Below are 20,746 nucleotides of genomic sequence, written 5' to 3'. Positions count from 1 at the left end.
CATATGCGATTAAAACGGGGTTGTTAAATTTTACATTTGAATCATTAGTAACGCGAGAAAGCTCTGGAAGTTTATTACTTAATGGATGAGTTGAATTTGAGAAGACTCTGTACAGATATTTTTTAGCAAGAAAGTTAACAACATTCAGCTAACATTACATTAATAGAAGTGCTCTGTCTATAGCCTACGGCTAGTCTCAGAGCTTGATTACGTACTTTTTCTAAACGGGGGAAATTTTTATGAGATTTAAAATTGGAAGCTCGTGAACCATAATCAATAGGACTTCTAAGTAACGAATCATAAATACGGAGGAGCAGATGTGGGTACGCTCCCCACTAAGTGCCTCTAAGAACTTTTAATACATTTAGAATCTTTCTTCCTTTGTCACATAGATAGTTAAAATGAGTATCGGAGGAACCTGATTCATGAAAATATACACCAAATATTTAACTGTGGGAGATGGTTTAATAACTATTTCGTTTAAGGTTAGAAAAAGATTAGGGTCTTATGAATTAATCTTTTTGTTACTGAAGATGATATATTTAGTTTTAGCTGGGCAAACTTCCGGACCCTTATCGGACAAAAATTCGGAAATTATGTTAAGACAATTTTGAAGAGAAGTAACAATTTGATTGAGGTCAGGGGAGCGACAAGTAACGGATAAGTCATCCGCGAATTCGTACAGTTCACAGTCTGCAGTCTGCAGGAATAATGGTGTCGAGGTTTCTGGTGTAAATTAAATAATTAATTGGACTAAGTATGCTACCTTGTGTAAGGCCAACCGTACTGGTTCTCGGGCCTATAACTTCGACGTTAATCTTGACAAACTTGCATTTAATTGAATTATATATAAAACGAGCTATTGACTCAGGAATACCAATTTCTTTAAGATCTTTCATTAAATTGTTTGGAACCACACTAGGAAAAGCCCCCTTTATGTCTAGAAAAAGAGCACCCGTGAATTCGCGTTGTGCTAAACCCGTCCAAATCTCAGTGAAGATCAGAGAAAGGTTATTCTTGCAGGATTTACCTTTTCTGAAACCAAATTGATTTGGACGAGGATCTTATTACGTTCAAAAAGCCAGATAAGTTTGTTCCCTACTAAGAAGGAGTTTACACCGTAAGCCTTAAATATAAGCCTCCGCGAGCATAAACGGATATGCCTCCATGAGGATATACTTGCGTCTGCGCAAAGTGTTTGCCTGCAGCTGTGTTGTGAAAGAGTTTGCCTTGACCACGTGTTCGCGCAGGCGCAAATATATGCTCCTGGAGGTATATCCGTTTATGCGCGCGGAGGCTTATATTTAAGGCTTACGGTGTAAACTCCTTCTAAAAAAATAATGAGGAATCATGACAAAACATCAGAGTTCTGATTATTCGGCAGATTTTCTGATGCTTCTTCTTGACTCTGATGATTTGTCATTTTTCTGATTATTTCTGACAGAATTTTTAGTATGGATTTGATGATTTGTAAGAACTCTATCAGCTTCTCACTTCACTTCACAAACCAGGCTGACCATACTTAAAGCGTATCTTTTAATTTCTTCAAAATGAAGTTTCTTAGAATAAATTTTATATATTTGGAATCATGAAATATCACAGATTTTGAATTTTTAAATTATAAACTTCAATTCGTTAATAAATAGTGAAAATTAACGATCACTCCAAGTCAAGGAAAACAAAAATAAAAGAAATTCAATTCTTTTTACGTTTCCGCAGCACAGCTGTCCTCTTCAGAACAAAAAAAAGAAAATTAGAAAAATTAAAATTATAAATTAAGATAGGTACATCTTTGTCGCTACGATTACAATATGACACTCAATTCGTTAAATTAAACAAATTTCAAGTCATATAATATTTTGTTTAAAAAATCATAAACCTTCAGAACAATGCCTTTTTTGCCCACTCGACTCAACTCAGTCACAATGACCAATTTGATACGCACCTTTCTTTAACAATAGATTTTCCGAATCTATTGTGATGATTTTAAAATAAGAATTTTATAACTTTAAAATTCTGCATTTTAACTAATTCAACTTTGTAACATAAAAATTTAGAATCTATGGTATTTTACGATTCCAAATATCTAAAATTTATTTTAAAAAACAATTGTTAAAATAAATTATAAGGTTTGGGTGATAATTAAAAAAAAGATTTTTAAAATAAATTTTAGATATTTGGAATCGTAAAATACCATAGATTCTAAATTTTTATGTTACAAAGTTGCATTAGTTAAAATGCAGAAGTTTTAAGTTATAAAATTCTTGTTTTAAAATCATCACAATAGACTCGAAAATCTATTGTTAAAGAAAGGTGCGTAGCGAATTGGTCATTGTAACTGAATTGAGTCGAGTGGTCAAAAAAGGCATTGTTCTGAAGGTTTATTATTGTTTAAACAAAAATTTTATTACTTGAAACTTCATCAATTTAACTAATGGAAGTTTATAATTTAAAAATTTAGAATCTGTGATATTTCATGTTTCCAAATATTTAAAATTTATTCTCAAGACCTTCATTTTGAAGAAATTATAAGCTATCTCGTGAACTATAACTGATATGTAAAAACTGATATCATTTTTGAATTTCAAGCCAAGAGAGTATAAGGTATACGTAAAGCAGTCTTCAAAATAATCTGAGTTTATAAACATTACAGTGAGTTCTCGCGAGTCGTTCAACTCACGAGTCGTTCAAACTCGCCAGTCGTTCAACAGCTGATCAGTGTCCGATTCACGAGTCGTTCAATTTCTAGCATGCGCGCGCCGGTGCTCAGTGCTGTGTAATTTAAACGGACCAAAGTCATTGAAATTGTGTCTTTCGGGGCGATAAATATGTTTCACACATCCCTGAAATCGCCTTGGAGGCGTGGCTTATGCGTTGAACGACTCGTGAGTTTTATGATCTTGAAAATTTTCGAGAATTGAACGACTCGCGAGAACTCACTGTAAATATAATGTTGAAATTAACAAAAATGATTTTAAACATTAAAAAATGTATAATGGTTTTTCGATTTTATACCTAAGTTATAAAAGGGGTGACGACCTTTTTACATAAAGGAACAAAAATACATCCCCAAAAAAGATTTTTTGCTATGCTATAAAAAAATTCGGTGGCAGTCATAAAAGTTTTAATGATTCTTGGCAGTATTTTGAAGGGTTCTATGTCTTTTTCATGTTTTTGAGCTGCAATTGTAAGAAAAACTGCTCAAAAACACCAGAAATTCTGATTATTTTTCTGATGTTTTGTCATTATTTTTTTAGTAGGGTTGTATATTAATTTTTCTGAAATTTTAAAAAGGCAGGATGCTAGGGAAATTAGGAGAAATTTACCTGGTGAGGATTTTGGAAGGAAGAAAATGAGGTAATTATTCCAAAAAGAAGGGGAAACGCCATTTGAGATTATTCTGTTGATAATTGATAAAAGAGTTGATAAAGCTATGTCTGGAAAATGTTGGATAATATTGTAATCTATTTTATCAAGGCCCGGGGATGATTTAGTTTTACATGATTGGATAGCTTTTGACAATTCGAAAATAGTAAAAGGGGCTTCTATAAATGAATTTTTGTCAAAATCAACGGGAAAGTCGTCGTGGGAGACAGTAGGTGGATAAAGTTCGTCAATAAGTGAGTGTAGTTTATCTACAGTTACCCTGTCTGCCGAGCATGAAGCAGAGGAGGGCTGTGTGCATCGATTTTTTAAAGATTTAATGACAGACCAAACCTTTGTTAAAGGTGTGTGTCTGTCTAAGGAATCGCAAAATTTTTTAAAAGATTGGCGTCTGGCTTCGCTAAGGGTACGCTTAGCTACAGCTTCAGCCTTTTTATAAGTAAGAAAATTAGGGTAATTTTAGCATTTTTTATAATTTTCTAAGGCTAGTTTTCTGTTTTTTATTGCTTCGTCGCAATTGTCGTCCCACCAAGGTGCAGGAACAAACGGTTTTTTAGAAGAGGGGAAATTTTGTCTTGTGTTAGGTGAAGTTACGCGTTAGGGGCAAATTGTATTAATTGTCGTGTCTACAAGGTGTACAAACTGATCATAGTCAGAAATAGGGCTATCTGTATTTAGGGTGTTTAGATTTGAGTCTATGGATGAATGGAGTTCAGAAGAAAAGAGAGGCCAGTCTATACCTCTCAAATTATATTTATGTGATGTAAATTTGGAAATAGGTATTGTAATGCCTAAAGATGAGAATATAGGAAAATGATCACTGCCTAAAGTGTCAATGTGAAAGTTCCAAGAGGAAGGCGTGAATAAATTGGAGGAGACAAGAGTGAGGTCTAAGACTGAGCCAGGATTTGGTGGGCGTTCTACTAAAGTAGGTGTTTCATTGTTTAAAAGGATAAAATATGTAACATCCAATTCATCATACAGGTTGCGTGCATTCGGACAAACATAGGAGCTACCCCATAGAGTGCTGTGACAGTTAAAATCCCCCTCTATAAAAACCGTTTTGAAGCCCGAGTTTTTAATAGAGTTAAAAAATTTTTTCCAGCAGGAAGGAGGAGTTAATTTACCGGGCACTCTATAAACCAATACTATCAAAAGTTTACCTATGGAGGAGTCAGTTGAAACAACGAGTGTTTCAAGTTCATCCTCGCAAGTAAAAATTGATCCAATTTTTGAAAAAATTAAGTTTTTGCGAATTGCAAAAGCAAGGCCACCGCCTTTGTTTGTTGTTCTATCTGATCTAATAGTGTTAAATTGTTTAAGAATATTGAAATGAACGCGCTTTTCAGGCTTCAAGAAGGTTTCGCAGAGGAGGAGAATGTCGAATTCGTTTGAAAGTTTGTGAACTTCGGGTGTCTTGTTAGAGACACCACGACAGTTACACTGCAGAAGATTTAATTGGGAAAGACTAGCCATTTTTGTGGGCTGGAAGAGCTAACAAAGAATGGAGGCTAGTCGTAATGTTAAAGAGAGTTTCTAAATTTTAGTGAGATCTTATTTTGTTTTTTTGAAAAAATCCATTCATATAATTTTATAATTATTTATTAGCTTTCGCCCGTCGACGACAGGCATCCTCAGATAATTTTAAACAAGAAGGTTTCTTCCCGGAAATTTACTAAATATATAATTCAAAAAAACACATCTTAATTTGTCAACAAAGACACATTTAAAATAGAACATGTTGATAATGTTACACATTAAAAATTAAAATATGGCAACAACGCCTAATTGTTTTTCTAAATTCTTTCCAGCTTAAGACTTGCCACCAAGTAGCAAGCCTTGAAGCTGGATATATGACACCCCGATAAGCCAGACTTGTCAGAAAAAAAGTGCTCACGTTCTTAAGCGTGCACCAGCACTAAACAAAAATAAATATAATAAAATTCTCGATTTTGTCTCCAAAATTATTTTTCTTGCAGAATTGAATTGATGAAATAAAACATCAAAATCACGGAATGTTGCAGCAATGTTGCGAAGCCAAAATGGCGATAACCAGCATTGTAACAACATCAAAATTACACATGTGGTTGGATGGCTATAATGACGCACACGTGCATGAATTTCCCGGCATAGCACATACACTGATGCTCTCACGGACTCCGTTCGTTACAGGACTCACACCTACATACGAACTCTCAGTAGCATAAACCAACACATGCTCCTTGCTCGCCTCCACTCGCTGTTTCCCCCCCATAAAACCTTCCCCTTTTCCCTCAGGCCCACAAGCTACGCTGCAATATAATAACAAACTCACGTGCGTTTTGACAGTCTGACCCTACAACAAGGGTGCTCAACCACTACAATTGGTTGATTTTACGCATCACTAATCGATCAACTTGTGATCGGAAATCACATTCAGCTGAGCAACTCCACCAATTTAATTGGCAATTCACACAATTGTATGATTGTTAATTAATTTAAACAACCATCATAATTGGGAAATTGTTGTATTTAATAAAATGATAAAATTATTTTTTATTAATTATAAGGAGGGTACTTTCAGAAAAATATCAAATGACGGTCGTTACCGTTCACACGAAACTGTCTATGCATTTCAGAATCAGCGAAAATTGCAACGTCCAATGGGCCGCGAATTCTTTCCTACTCCTGAAAATTAAAATTCCCTCGTTTGCAAAATTGTCCCGCTCTGGAGGTAAAGCAAGGACTAGAGGCTAGTCAAAATCTTTTAATCGATGCAGTACAACTTCTAGTTTCTCTCGAGCAACATCTCTCCTGGCTCTAGCTTGGCAAGTGTTGTGAGAAATAAGAACGCCGCGACTTAGTCCGTCTGCGAGTCGGACCCCCGCGTAGAACTTACTAAGTATAATGCGAAAGGCGGACGAAAAATTTAAATTAAATTCTTCTAACCGACGGTTAGAAGACGGTCACGTTGTGTGCCAACAACAACGGAAGTTTGTTTCGCCCGACGGCAGCTGATTGTGACACCACTGTCGCCGGTAGAGTAAGTAATGTATCGTTCTTAATTTTACACCGCAAAAGAATAAACCTCTTTATTTTCTCAAGCTAATTTTCTCTCTTTTACTTACCTTTATTCCTCACACAAACATTCTAAAGAAGCAGTGCGTACCTTTTAAAAGTGGAAAAACGGACCTACAATTCAAACAAATTCCCAAAGGAATTTGGCAGCTTGGTGCCTCACCAAATTTAAAATAAAAGGGCCATCTCAAAAGCCCAAAATAAATATTTTATTTCCGGTTTGTAACAGTTAATAATAAAAAATTACAAACGGAAAAAAGAAGAGGAAAGAAAAACATGTGTTTGCATGCTTGATCTCTCTTGTTCAAATATAATGGTGAAATTTTTTCTAAATTTTGATTCGTAATTTCTGGTGAAGAGTTGGAAGAAATGTGAGTGATATGTATTTTTAGTAAAATCAACTTTTAATATGTGAAGATTTCGTTCATTTAATGAAGGGTTAATTTAACCCTTGTGTCGACTGTTCTGAGCCGAACCCTTATCCTCATTCATTAATTTTTAAAAATATTCAAGTCTCGCGAAGTTCGCCACAATAGAAAACATATATTAGAAGCAATTGAAAAAGCCAAAAAGGCCTTCTTTAATTTAAAAAGTTTATTTTACTCGCGGAAAGTGGACTCCAGGGTCCACATAATCCTTATCCGTCCAATATTGGTCTATGCGTGCCAAATCTGGTATGGAGTCTCTCCTCACACCATGAAAAAGATGTGGGCCTCAAAGGCCTCAAACTTAAAAGCAATTAAAAATACAGAAAATCCGTTTATTGCATTATCTTTTACTACAAATAATAATAATGTAATCTTCTTTATAAATAAGATCAGATATTTGTCTGTATTTTGCATAGAATTTGAAAATTCATGTTTAGTTTTTCTATTCGAGTAGTAAGAATTCCAAAAATGACAATAAAAAAATTATGTATGTATGTCTGTCCGCAATATTTTGTCCGGCCTACATGACCGATTAAAACGAAACTTTACGGTCTCTTAGGTATTAGTCTAACTTAAGGTACTACTATACTTTAGAATTTAAATTTTTTTTATTTTTTTATTGTATTTTTTAACTCTTTATGACTACAGAAAATACCTCCTAAAGTATTCATAACCAATTGTAAAAAATAAAAGTAAATTTTTCAAAAATTTGTCAATAAATATAAAGAGCCATTGACAAATTAAGTAAGTCTTTAATGGGATGGTGGGGTCCAGCTTTTTGTTACGACTAGTAAATAGTTAAGCTACACGGGTTCTGGCCCAGTTACTTACGGTCGGTAAGGTAGATTTCTTAATAGCTTACTTTCAGGTGGGTTAGAAGAGGGTGTTCTACTTTACCGACCGAGTTTTAGTACCGGCTGCCACTGAGAGATGGCGCCACCGGTGAATTCGAACCCCCTTGGCGGAAAATTTAAATTTTTTATTTTTATACTTTTAAGTGGGTTAGAGGGGATAATTTTAAATTTCGCGCCACTAAGTGAAAGTTGGTTGGTGTTCTACTTTACCGACCTTGATGATAATGCTCCTATAAAAATGCCGATAAATTACCGACTGCGGGCAAGTTACCGACCGATGATAAGTAATACCATCAGTCGGTAATGCAGATTTCTTCCACATTTTGGTCGGGTCGGTATGTCAGAGTTCTGCATTACCGACCGATGGCCCACTTGGGTTATGTTAACTTCAAGTTATCCCGGTAGTCGGCGTTTACTACATTGTGGTAGGAGAGTTGCGCGCGCCTGTGGAGTAGTGGAGAGTTGCGCAGTGGGGAGGTGAGTATAGTGAGGACTGGGGTATAAGTTACGGAGCGCGGGCCAACACACTCATTCTTGTTTTCAGCTTCCATCATTTTAGGTAAGTTTCTCTTCCAGGTTTTGTTCTCTCTTTCAGGTCTCTTTCTCCTTAACATTTCTTTTCAGCGTTTTTTCCTTTTCTAAGTTTTAATTTCAGGATTTGTCTAAGTTTTTTCAGCTTTATTTCCAGGTTTTTTTTTGTTTCATTTTTCAGATATATTTTTAAAGACTTTTTTACAGCTATATTTTCTAATTTTTTTTCAGATATATTTTCTAAGTTTTTTTACAGCTATATTTTTAAGTTTCTTTTTTCAGAAATATTTTCTAAGTTTCTTTTACAGCTATATTTTAAAGTTTCTTTTTCAGCTATATTTTCTATGTTACTTTTAAAAACTAATATTTTTTTTATTACAGTTCTTTGTCTTGTTTTTTTTGTTCAAGGTTTTCTTACAGCTTAAAAAAATGGATGTAGAAATAGTCAACTCTGTTGGACGTTTTGAAGGTTACCTGCCGACGAAGCCGCTCGCGGAATTGATGAAAGATGGACTGTACTACGTCTCAAAAATGAAGAAGGTCCAGACTAAATATGGACCTAGGATCATAGTTGAGATTGATGCTGATTTCGTCACATACTTTACCAACAAGATTCATCAAGCTCTTTGAAGATGAATCCACCACCTTGGACATGATGAAAGAAGCTGCGATATCGAAGAAACTTCAAATGAAGTATCTTGGAGGACCGTATAATGTTGTCGAATTTAAATTGTTACAATAAATTGTAAAAAGAAGATGTATATATATTTTAAAAAATTTTGATAAAATAAACACACAAAGTTTTACCTATAAATTGGTTTTAAATTTACTTTCCTTCTCTTAGTATAAGTTATTTTTCAGAATTAGAATAAGTTTTATTTTAAGGAATTATAAAAAAAATATATTTTAATGAAACTTTAAAAGATAGGTTGTTAAAAATAAGAAACATTGTTTTAAATTTTAAATTAATAATATTTATTTTTAAAACTTAATAACTATATTTACAAAAAAGATTCACAATTTTCATAGAAAGATTTTGAAGTAGAGTCAACTTCATCAATTCCATTAGAAATAGCACTTATATATTGGTTTGGAGGTTCCAAAAACCATTTTTGAAGAAGTTTAACATTTTTTGCGGCACAATTTTCGATATTAAGAGTATGATGTTCACAAGTCGTTAACAATAATTTAGTTTCCAGTTTTTCCAACGATAGACCTTTTCATTTAAGGAATCTGTACTGCGCAAGCGCGGAATATATATAGAACTTCCGACAAAGTTTCGAGCACTTTTTGTACAAAATGGACAGGTGCCAATAGTGAAAAGTAATTAACAAATATTACTATTGAATGTAGAAAAAAAATAGCGTGTATTAAAAATGAGCAGTATCCCTGAGAAAAATAATCCACTAAGGAAAAAAATTGATGCACAAAAGAAATGTTGTTTTGGGAATTACAAAAGTGATACTCGTTGCAAGTCTTATTTGACTGAAAATTATTACTTTATTTCTTTCCCAAAACCGTTTAACAGTTAAAAAATGAAATATTAGGAATGAAAATATTCGAAGTAATTGCAAAACTTGTCAAGTAAGTCGAAAATGAGACCTGTTGGTAAGGTTATGTTCATAACATAACATAACCTTATTTACATGTAAACAATATAGACTTTTTTACCCTTCAAACACTGACTTCGTCTTTATAACCATATTTTTAATTGACAGACAGTATTTTTCTCTACCTGTTGAAACATTAATTTTGCTTTGAGAATGTCATTTTCATCGAGTTTTTTATTTGAATTGTTATTAGCACAATATACATTCTGACACAAAGTTGCTTGAAAATTTTGAAATCGCGCCGTTTGTCATGGCGTAGCTCCAACTTCCGGTCTTAAATGAAAAGGTCTATGGACAATTAAAATCTTCTAAATTTTGTACATTTAGTAAGTATTTATCTAGCCAATTTTTCTTTTCTAATCCTTTGACGTAGATCGCACTAGCACCTCGCAGGATTCCTTGTAGAATAGATTGAAGTTCATCGTATGGTACGTCTCCTGCAGTCCAATCAATCCCATGGTAATTATGTGTTAGCCAAAGATATTCACTTTTGTAGCGTCCTCGTAGTGAATTCCAAGGACAAGGAGGTTCAAAAAGGTAGACGAGAGGCTGTGCATCTGGTTGAAGAGGAAGTATTGCCAACTCTTTAAAGACAAACTCGTTGTTGGCTCTTTTAAAACCTGGAACGTCTACGATAAACTCCATTTTTGAAGCAGAAATGAATTTCTATCCGAGAGCAGCTGCTTTTACAGTAATCATCCCCACCACCACCACATTATCCCCACTCCTTTACAATAGTTTCTTAACAACGCCGCTGATTTGCTTATATTGTATGACGCGGTCATGGATGATTTGGCAATAGGCGGTGGTCTCGGCTGGCATGTTGATTCCTGCTTCAAATTCTTACCTCACATCAACTGATGTTTGTTTTAAAAACTCGTTTTGTTTAGAACAATCAATAACAATTAGAGGAAATAAACTTTTAAAAATATCCTTTGTTAAAATAGGTTTTGAATCTTTACCATAATAAGATGATTGAAAATTAGCGTACATTTCATAAAGTAGAGAGTACTGATTTTGATCAAAGTTTAAATTTAAATTTCCGTAAGGATAATATTGTGAATTTAAAAAGAGTTTAACATTTGTAATATTGCAATGGTCAAACTGACAGGCATATTTTTTTCGTTTATCTTTCCTCGCTGTTTGAAATCCAATAATAACACAGTGCAACACATAAAATGTGCACTAAGTTTTGACTTCAGTTTCTGAAAGTACTTATTGAAACTAGCAAAAACCTATTTCAGTTTTGCTATATTAGCTCGGATTTAAATTTTATCGACATTTGAATTTTTTTTGAATTTTCACATTTTTCAGTTTTCTGATACGGGCTGATGGGAACACTGTCTATTAAAAGTTTATTAAAAAAATTCGCAATGGTCAAAATTTGAAAAGCAATAATCCCTCTTTAATTAGAGAAAAAGAAAAAAAATTGGTCGAAAATTGTTCCAGTTACGAATTTTTTTGGCTTTTTTACATTTTTTGGTTTCATGAAACGGGCGGGTGAGAAAGCTGGCTATTAAAGACTATAAAAAAAATTCGCAGTGGTAATCATTTGAAGAGCAATAATTCCTCTTTAATTTCTGACTTTGAAAAAAGAATTTGGTCAAAAATTGTTCGAGTTATGAATTTTTTTTGACTTTTTCACATTTTTCGGTCTTTTGATAAAGCGGGTGGAAACGCTGGCTATTAAAAGTTTATAAAAAAAATTTGCAATGGTCACCATTTGGAGAGCAGTAATTCCTCCCTAGTTTCTGTCATTGAAAAATAATTTGGTCAAAAATTGTTCGAGTTATGAATTTTTTTCGTACTTTTTCAAATTTTTTTTGTTTTTGATCTGGGCGGGTGAGAACGCTGGTTATTAAATTTTTCTTTTTTAAAAACGCAATGGTCACATTTTGCAGAGCAATAATTCCTCTTTAATTTCTGTCAAAGAAAAAAAATTTGGTCAAAAATTGTTCTAATTTTGGTTTTTTTTTACTTTTTCACATTTTTCGGTTTTTTGATACGGGCGGGTGGGAACGCTGGCTATTAGAAATAAATTAAAAAAATTCACAACGGTCAAATTTTAAAATGCAATAATCCTTTTTTAATTTCTGATAAAAGAAAAAAAATTGCTAGAAAATTATTCGTGTTATTCATTTATTTCTGTACATTTGTATACCCGCGGTCCTGTGCAACCGAGAGTTTTGATTTTTTTGACTTCTTTCGAAACCAAATATTTCGAATCAAATATTTTATCTTGGGCAGAAATTAAATAGGGATTATTGCTCTTTAAATTGTGCCCATTACAAATTCTTTTTATAAATTTTTAATATTCAGTATTCCCACTTCCGTTATCAGAAAACCGAAAATTAAAAAAAAGTAAAAAAAATTCATAACTTGAACAATTTTTGACCAAATTTTTTTTCTTGGGCAGAAATTAAAGACGGATTAATGCATTTCAAATTATAACAATTGGGAATTTTGTGTAATAAGCTTTTAATAGATAGCGTTCCCACCCTCTCGTATTAGAAAAACCAAAAAGTTTGAAAAATTACAAAAAAAATTCATAACTCAAATAATTTTCGACCAATTTTTTTTCAATGTCAGAAATTAAAGAGGAATTATTGCTCTTCAAATTGTGACCACTGCGAAATTTTTTTTAATAATCTTTTAATAGTTAGCTTTCTCACCCGCCCTTTTCATAAAACCAAAAAATGTAAAAAAGCCAAAAAAAATTCGTAACTGGAACAATATTCGACTAAATTGTTTTTCTTTCTCTGTAATTAAAGAGGGATTATTGCTTTTCAAATTGTGACCATTGCGAATTTTTTTAATAAACTTTTAATAGCCAGTGTTCCCATCCGCCCGTATCAGAAAACTGAAAAATGTGAAAATTCAAAAAAAATTCAAATGTCGATAAAATTTAAATCCGAGCTAATCTAGCAAAACTGAAATAGGTTTTTGCTAGTTTCGATAAGTACTTTCAGAAACTGAAGTCAAAATTTAGTGCACATTCGATGACCTCAAAAATGTTGCACTGTGTAACATAACGAGGTTTCTCTAATTGCGTTGATGTTTTAATTTGCCACAAAACTTTTGAACTTGTAGGAATTAAAGGATACTCATACATTTACCACGACCTAAAACTTATTGAAATTAATGGATCCTTTTCAATAAATTTTAACAATTTAACTTTGTTATTGTCAGAAGGTAAAACGTATGGAACCATCCATTCAAGTTTATTGATGAAAATTTTGAATTCCTTATCCCCTCCTTGTCCTATTTAAATTACGGCATTCACGTCAGAACATGCTCTTGTTAAAGTAAGTTCATGTTTAGCGTTCATAATGATTTTTTTATAATCTTCAGCAAAACCAAAAACCAGCGTCAGCTGCAATTTTTGAATACCCAGCATTTTCAATAAAATTTAACTGAGTTGGTGTTTTCGAGGTGTAATTTTTCATGATTGTAGTATGTCCAACTAGTGCGATTCGAATTTCATCGCTATTGTTAAAAGATGAAGATGCATACGGTTGATGAGCATGAATTTCATAATGAGCTGTGGACTCATCAAAATTTACTGCTGCTGGAATATTGAGAAGTTCGTCCATTTTTATTGCAACAGCAACCAAAAAATATGTAAATTAATTGTCTTGTTGTCTTATTTTCTTTCCTTGAACTTTTAGACCTAGTTCTTTCAGAAAGAGGCGATTCTGAGGTGTTAACATCTTGTGAGAAAAATTTAGACTGATTGGACTCTTGCATATTGGTTGACTTTTATAGTTTCCACCAACAACAGCTATTTGATTATAAACGATTCCCATTACAAAGACTTTATATGCAATCGAATTGTTATAGTTTCTCCTCTAAAATTTATTAAATCACCGTCCTGATCAAAAATTCGCAGCTGTATATTATGTATTGTCTTGGTGGCAATCGGAAGCTAAATGACGTGTGCAGGCACTTCCACAATCTTATATCCTGGTGGAACGCTGGGAAAGAATTCATGGATAGTGTGAACTTTTTGGTTATTTATATACGCTCCAGATGTTATGTTGCACTCAATTCTAACTGAATTGACCTTTAAAATGGCTACAGGTAAATCAGAAATAATATGTGCTCTATGAGATGAGACCAAGTACATAACTTTTATTTGAATTTAGTTCTATTGGAGGGAAATATTCAGCTTCAAGAACTGAAGAATTTCCTGCTAACGTTAAAGTAAACGAATCACTCATGTTGCTGTCAGATTTTATACTGAAAGCTTACAATAGTTACACACTTTTATAAAGGATAAAACAACTCTTAATATTTAGTTGATTACACAAAAATTTGAGACACAAGTGTCCACATACAAATGTATCAAAATTTTGATATCTTTTATGATTTTATTTTATTAAGCTCACCTAAGTAAATGACAAGATCTGTTGGTGGAGCAAGGTTGCCAAAACTATCAAAATACATTGTTTCATTATTAAATTTTTTTTATATGCTACCCAATTTGTTCCAGCACCTTCTTTACTATCAAGATTAATTATTCTTGATTCACACTTGTGAGGACAACTAACAGGTTTTTTTTTCTTCATGTTTGATTATTAATTCCTTTTCCTTGAATGTAGGGTTTCAAGTGGAGACCAAGTCCTTGTCGATAAGGTTTAAGGTGTAAACCTTTTCCAAGCGATATGGCTTCCATAGTTCTATTGTGACGTTAAGCTTCTGCAAGCTGTTCACTAGCTGTTTTAGCCTTATTAACAGCTCTTGCTATTCCTGAAGCTCCTCCAGCAAGAGCTCCTAAAGCACTAAGTCCAGCAAAAATTGGAACTAGCGGTAAAATTCCACCTACTTTAGTAGGTACAGGAAGAATTCTAGGTGATAAAATTTTGTATTTACCACCAACATTTTTTATTGCTTTTTGGGCACCAATCATAGCTGCTCTTATTGATTCTTCGGCATTATTACTGGGAAACATACTTTTTCGAGCAGCATCAACAATTTTCTTTAGCGCTATTTGCTTCTTCTTACACATTGTTTTACTCTTTTTTTTCTTTATAGCTGATTTCCTTTCCATTCCCATGCCTAATTTTAATTTAGCTTTCATGGTTCCGGATATAGCTAAAGCAGCTGCTCTTTCACTTACACCAAAATCTTTAGCTGTAACACGTTCCCACGCTTTCTTAGCTAATACTTTATCTGCTTCGTTTCTTGCTTCAATATTTTCACGATTTTGCGAATATGCAATGTCGTGTTGTTTACATGCAGCGTCCAGTGGATTAATTCCTTGGTCACCTCGAGACAAACGCTTTGCCAACTTTGTACCAGGTCCACAGAATTGATATCCTGGTAAATGTAACTCAATCTGTAAACTATTGATGATACGATTGATTAAACCTTTTCCTTGATAGCGACCTTTTTTTACCTCCTGATGCAGAATCATACTTCACTCTACAATGGTTGACGTGAAAGTGATAAAATTGACTATAAAAGCTGGGTATTTATAGATTTTAGGCAGTTACTGTCAAGATGCAGTTCACGAAACAACCTATCGCACTGCCAATCTCTAGTATTAATGTTGAAACTAATGAAAAAAAGATTAAACGTCACGGTAGTCTGTTTTCAGACAGCATTAGAGCAGTTTTCTGTGGCCCCTCAAATTGTGGTAAAACGAATGCTCTTCTTACCCTAATAATACATCCAAATGGTCTAAGTTTTGAAAATATTTACCTCTACTCTAAATCTCTACAGCAGCCGAAATATAGGTTTTTTTAGAAAATGTAATCAGTCAGGTAGATGGTGTTGAGTATTTTCCATTTAGTGAACATGAAGAAGTAGTATCTCTAAAAGATGCTAAAGCAAATTCAATATCCGTTTTTCATGACATTGCTTGTGAAAAGCAAGATAATGTTAGAGCATTCTTTTGTATGGGCAGAAATGTAAATGTTGACAGTTTCTATTTATGTCAAACGTATGCTCGTATTCCTAAACATCTAGTTCGAGATAATGTTAATTTATTGGTTCTATTTAGACAAGATAAAAAGAATCTGAAACATGTATATGGATATCATGTTAATACAGATATGAGTTATACTTAATTTCGTGATTTATGTTCAGAATGTTGGAAATTGGACAAATATGGATTTGTTGTTATTGATAAGGACCGTAACTTTAATGAAGGAAGAGGTTGCTTCATTTCACTATAAATACAAGAACAGTATTGAATTTTTCATTAGTATAGTTTATCTTGTTTCGAAAAAAACATGTATCGAAAAGAGCAAGAAACGCTTCGACAAATAGCAAAAGCAAGTGATGCTATTAGGCGGAAACATCGTTTACTCAAAATGGGTAAAGAGGCTGCAGAAATAACATTAAAAGAAACTTTTCAACCAATAGTAACACCCCTGGAAAAGTTGGTGAACATAACTGACATACCTTTCAAAAATATTAAGAAAGAAAAAGTTAAAAAGGAGGAAAATGATTTTTCTTTCTGAACTGCTGTTGATGAGAAAGAGAAATTTGATAAAACACTACACAATGTCACTCTACTTGATAAGAGCAACAACTTTGAAGAAAAAGAAGAAGAAGAACTTAATTATGAAAATTTGACAAATAAATTTATTCAATTATTGAATAAAAACAGGAAAAGTTTTTTTAGGCATGGTTTATGGAGTACATAAGCTTCCTAATGGTTCTTTTATTATTGGTGATACACCAGTTGATTTAGAAGGTCTACATATTCAACTTGCTGGAAAGAAAAAATATTTAAAAACTGCTGGGTTGATTGAACTTTTATTCGAACAAAGACCTAATCATGCATTAATAAGTCCAGATAATTTGGAAAATTATAAAAAAATTCTTGTAGCTACAAATGCACACCGAAAAAATTATAGTTCCAGTGGACTTGTCAACGTAACCAGGAATGCTAAATACACTGATGTCATTGCAAAACTTTTTTAAGGTTAAACCAAAGAAGGGAAGTGGTGTTTTAAAGAAGAATCTTGGAAGGAAATTACCTCAATTTATGATTTCAAAGAAACAATTTGAACCAGACTATATCTATTCGGATGATCCAAATGAACTAGTTGACCGATTACGCCTGCTAGTAGCATCACAGCAAGCTGGTAATCCAACCCATAATAATGAAATTATGTCAATCATCGAAGAACTACGTGAAGCTCGCATTATATATTAGGAGAGTACAAGCAAATAGAGCTTAGTATTAAAATGAGCATTGATGTGTTTGGACATCCCTTGTCACGGCCTCTTGCAAGTCGTGGACTTCCTGGACCTTCTGGAATTGATTTTAAAATTACTCCAAGTAAACAATACGACATTGATAAAAAAAGACTTTGCAACGTTCAAGACGCTGAAGAGCAACAAGACGCTGTAAATTTAAGACTTGCACAGAAAATTATTAAAAACGAGATAAAAACAGTTTTTCAAATTACATCTTCTTTAACATCAGCTATTGATGATTTGAATCTTTATATCCGAATTATCGAGGATAGAGTAAACGAAAAACTTAAAGAAACTGAATCACAGCAAAATTACATTATCCAAGAAGCTAACTTTATTCAACAGTGATGGCTGATCAAAAATTAACAGTTGTAACTGAACTGCATAAATAAGCTATAAGAAATTATCCTCGTCGAAAAGTTCAAATGCGTGGTATAGATGAAACCTGGCAAGCAGATTTGGTTGAAATGATACCTTATTCTTATTCTAATAAAGATTTCAAATACATGCTCACAGTTATAGAAATATTTTTCAAATATGCCTGGGCTGTAGCTGTAAAGAGGAAGAATGGAAAGGATATTTCTTTGGCCATGAAAAATATTCTTAAACAAGGCCGAATTCCAAAAAATTTGCATACTGATAGAGGCAAAGAATTTTACAATTCTGAATTTAAGAGTTTAATGCAAGAATTTAACATTGATCTCTATTCTACCTATAGTAATTTGAAAGCCTCAATTGTTGAAAGATATAACCGCACTCTAAAAAATATGATGTAATATTAATATTAATCTTTTACCAACTCTAATGTCAAAGTACAATAATAAAAAGCATCGTACTATTGGTATGAAACCCAAAGATGTCACCGTAGAAGATACAAGAGAACTGTTGAGACGTATCCGTAAACTACGTAGAATTCCGCTGAAAAGATCAAAATTTAAAGTTGAAGACAGAGTTTGAGTTAGTAAATTTAAAAATATCTTTGAGAAAGGATATACTCCCAACTGGACAACCGACAACGGAAATATTTACTGTGGAAAAAGTTAAATCGACAAAACCAGTTACATATAAGCTGAAAGATTATCAAAATCAACCCATTGAAGGTGGTTTCTATGAAGAAGAATTTCTGAAAATCCAATATACAGATGTTTACCTCGTAGAAAAAGTTCTCAAGACTCGTGGTAATGATGTATACGTGAAATGGCTTGGATTCGATAGCTCACACAATAGTCGGATAAAAAAATCTGATATGTAATATAGTTAAAGTCTAGTTAAAATAAGTTAAAATAAGTTAAAGCAGAGTTACAGAAACGTTTGTTAAAGTAACGTTAAATTAAGTTAAAGTAACGTTGAACTAACGTTAAAGTAAAGTTAAACTAACATTAAAGTAAAGCTAAAGTAACGTTAAAATAAGTTAAAGTATTGTTAAAATAAGTTAAAGTATTGTTAAAATAAGTTGAAGTAACGTTAAAGTAACGTTAAAATAAGTTAAATTAAGTTAAATTAATGTTGTTTGTCGTCATAAGGATTTAAAGCAATCTTTGTTTGCTTTAACGTTTGCACCTTGTGAAGATTCGATCTGATAGTATACTGAGTTCTAGATTGCATTTTAACATTTTGCAGACAATAAACATAATCATCAAAGTCGATATTTTTCTTGACAACTCCTGCTTTGACACCTTTAGCCTTTTTTATAAAATTCTTTATCTTCTACACGGACGCTGTACATGTTGCTCTGCAAGCCAACAAATTTTGTTACAATTTTTCCGCAGCATTCATCCTTTATGACACCTAATATCTTTTTGTTGGCTTGCGGAATATTGTACACGTTATTAACCGGATGATCAGAAGTGTCGAATTTCATAATGTCTTGTTTCATATCGGCGTAAATGTCTGAGCACTTGATTTCATAAATCAGGCTATCGGTGTCGGTGTACAATAATTTCAATGTATTTTCATCATACTTGTTTAACATGTAATCGTAGTGAAAATCATAAATAAGCGTTTTTGACACATCCAAAACAGTCAAGCCAACATACGCCGGCTTGTTCATTAGTACCTCAATTTTCCTAAGTTCCACAGCAACCAAATTCTAATTAAAGATGGCTCTGCTGTGGAAGTTAGGTTTGGAGATTAAGGCTTCAGCTCCATACCTACCCTCCAACTTTGTCACAAGTTTAATTTCAACATGTTTTCGCACGTTCTCCATTGTTTTGACAAATACCGCGTTGTTCATCAATTTAAACAAATTTTTCTCAAATTCATTACTAGCGTTTGTTCTTCGCATGATATTAAAGTCTATGTAACTTTTCAACCATGTGGATTGTTCGAATTTTAAGACGATTCTTCAATTCGAAGAAGATTGACGTGATTCATCTTCTTTTGAGATGAAAGATGAAGAGGTGAAACTGTAAACTTCTCATCTTTTTTAACAAGACCATACAAGTTGATTGAAATGTTGTTTAGGGTTTCAAATTTAGTAATGTCTTTAAGAGAAACAGGAAATTCGATACCACTAAAATTAAGTGTATCTTCATAGGGTCTGTATTTTGAAACTCGATCTGCGTGTTTGTCTGTTGGGTATAGGGCTGACAATATTGCCCATTTAAAACACTGATTATTATCAGCATTTTGGACATTAATGCAGGCATGCTTTCCATTGATAGATGTTGGCAAATGGATATAAGAACTTGCGCGCATAAGATTGTACTTGTTAATGTTAACCTCCAACCTTTCAATAGAATGAAGTCTCCAATTAGAATCTTTCTCTTGGAATTCCTCCATTCTTTCTAAGGTTACTTGTTTAACATAAACATTGTACCAGTCATCTAATGGGGTTGTAACTAAAATTTCACCGGTTTTCGCGATGAATGTCTTTAAATCTGATATTTCTTGGGTTTTACCGTCAATGGAATCTTTAACAAATTTCGCGAACAATACGGTGTAAACTTTTAGCGGACCAAACCTGTTTAAAGCTTTTTCAATGTTAACTTTAAATAAACTAAAGGCATCATCAAGGAATTCATTAATATCCTTGTAATCTAAATTCATTACAGCACTATTTTGTAAACGACCCTCAAACGCTTCTTCAAAACCCACCCACTTCATTCCTTCATTCACTACTTCAACACCTGTACCACGTTTCATTAGACCATTAAAATGGCAGCGCAAGTATTCCATTTTTTGTCTTAAATTTAAGCACCTAGATCTTTGAGATGAAGAAAAATCAGACTTACGTAAAAAGTTTCAGAAAATGTTTATATACCGTTGACACTTCGTCGCTTGGGGGCAGCAACATGCCGACTCAGCTAAACGGTGAAAAAGATGCCGTTTCAAAAAGCAAAGTGAAAAACATGCCATTTCACAAATCCTGTGGAAACTATGCCTCGCCGCGAAAGCGCTGAGAAACATACCTTCTCCAAACGAACGGTGAAGAACATGCCTTTTCAACCGTTAATATTATATTAAAAAGGCTGAAAAGGCATGTTCTTCACCGTTCGTTTGGAGAAGGTATGTTTCTCAGCGCTTTCGCGGCGAGGCATAGTTTCCACAGGATTTGTGAAATGGCATGTTTTTCACTTTGCTTTTTGAAACGGCATCTTTTTCACCGTTTAGCTGAGTCGGCATGTTGCTGCCCCCAAGCGACGACTTGTTCTGACATTCAAATACTGTA

The 20,746-nt window shown here is 33.3% G+C and overlaps 1 protein-coding gene across 1 annotated transcript; it reads left to right on the top strand.

Annotated features, from left to right (window-relative positions):
• The first annotated feature begins 17,880 nt into the window (after window positions 1–17,880).
• LOC122500737 lies at window positions 17,881–18,328 on the top strand. The gene is made up of 2 exons (XM_043609810.1): window positions 17,881–17,960; window positions 18,061–18,328. The coding sequence occupies exons 1-2, from the start codon at window positions 17,881–17,883 to the stop codon at window positions 18,326–18,328; spliced, it is 348 nt and encodes a 115-aa protein (XP_043465745.1).
• The last annotated feature ends 2,418 nt before the right edge of the window (window positions 18,329–20,746 follow it).

The sequence above is a fragment of the Leptopilina heterotoma genome, unplaced genomic scaffold (assembly GCF_015476425.1).
Source record: "Leptopilina heterotoma isolate Lh14 unplaced genomic scaffold, ASM1547642v1 Lhet_190, whole genome shotgun sequence".
Taxonomy (NCBI): domain Eukaryota; kingdom Metazoa; phylum Arthropoda; class Insecta; order Hymenoptera; family Figitidae; genus Leptopilina; species Leptopilina heterotoma.
The sequence above is the reverse complement of the archived record's forward strand: the minus strand, read 5'-3'. Positions and strand labels throughout refer to the sequence as shown.

Excerpts from the sequence above, each read along its gene's own strand:
- LOC122500737 (XM_043609810.1), top strand. The coding sequence starts at position 17,881 with ATGTCAAAGTACAATAATAAAAAGCATCGTACTATTGGTATGAAACCC. Across the intron at positions 17,961-18,060 it reads GTAGAAGATACAAGAGAACT|AAAGGATATACTCCCAACTG; the intron begins GTTGAGACGTAT and ends AATATCTTTGAG.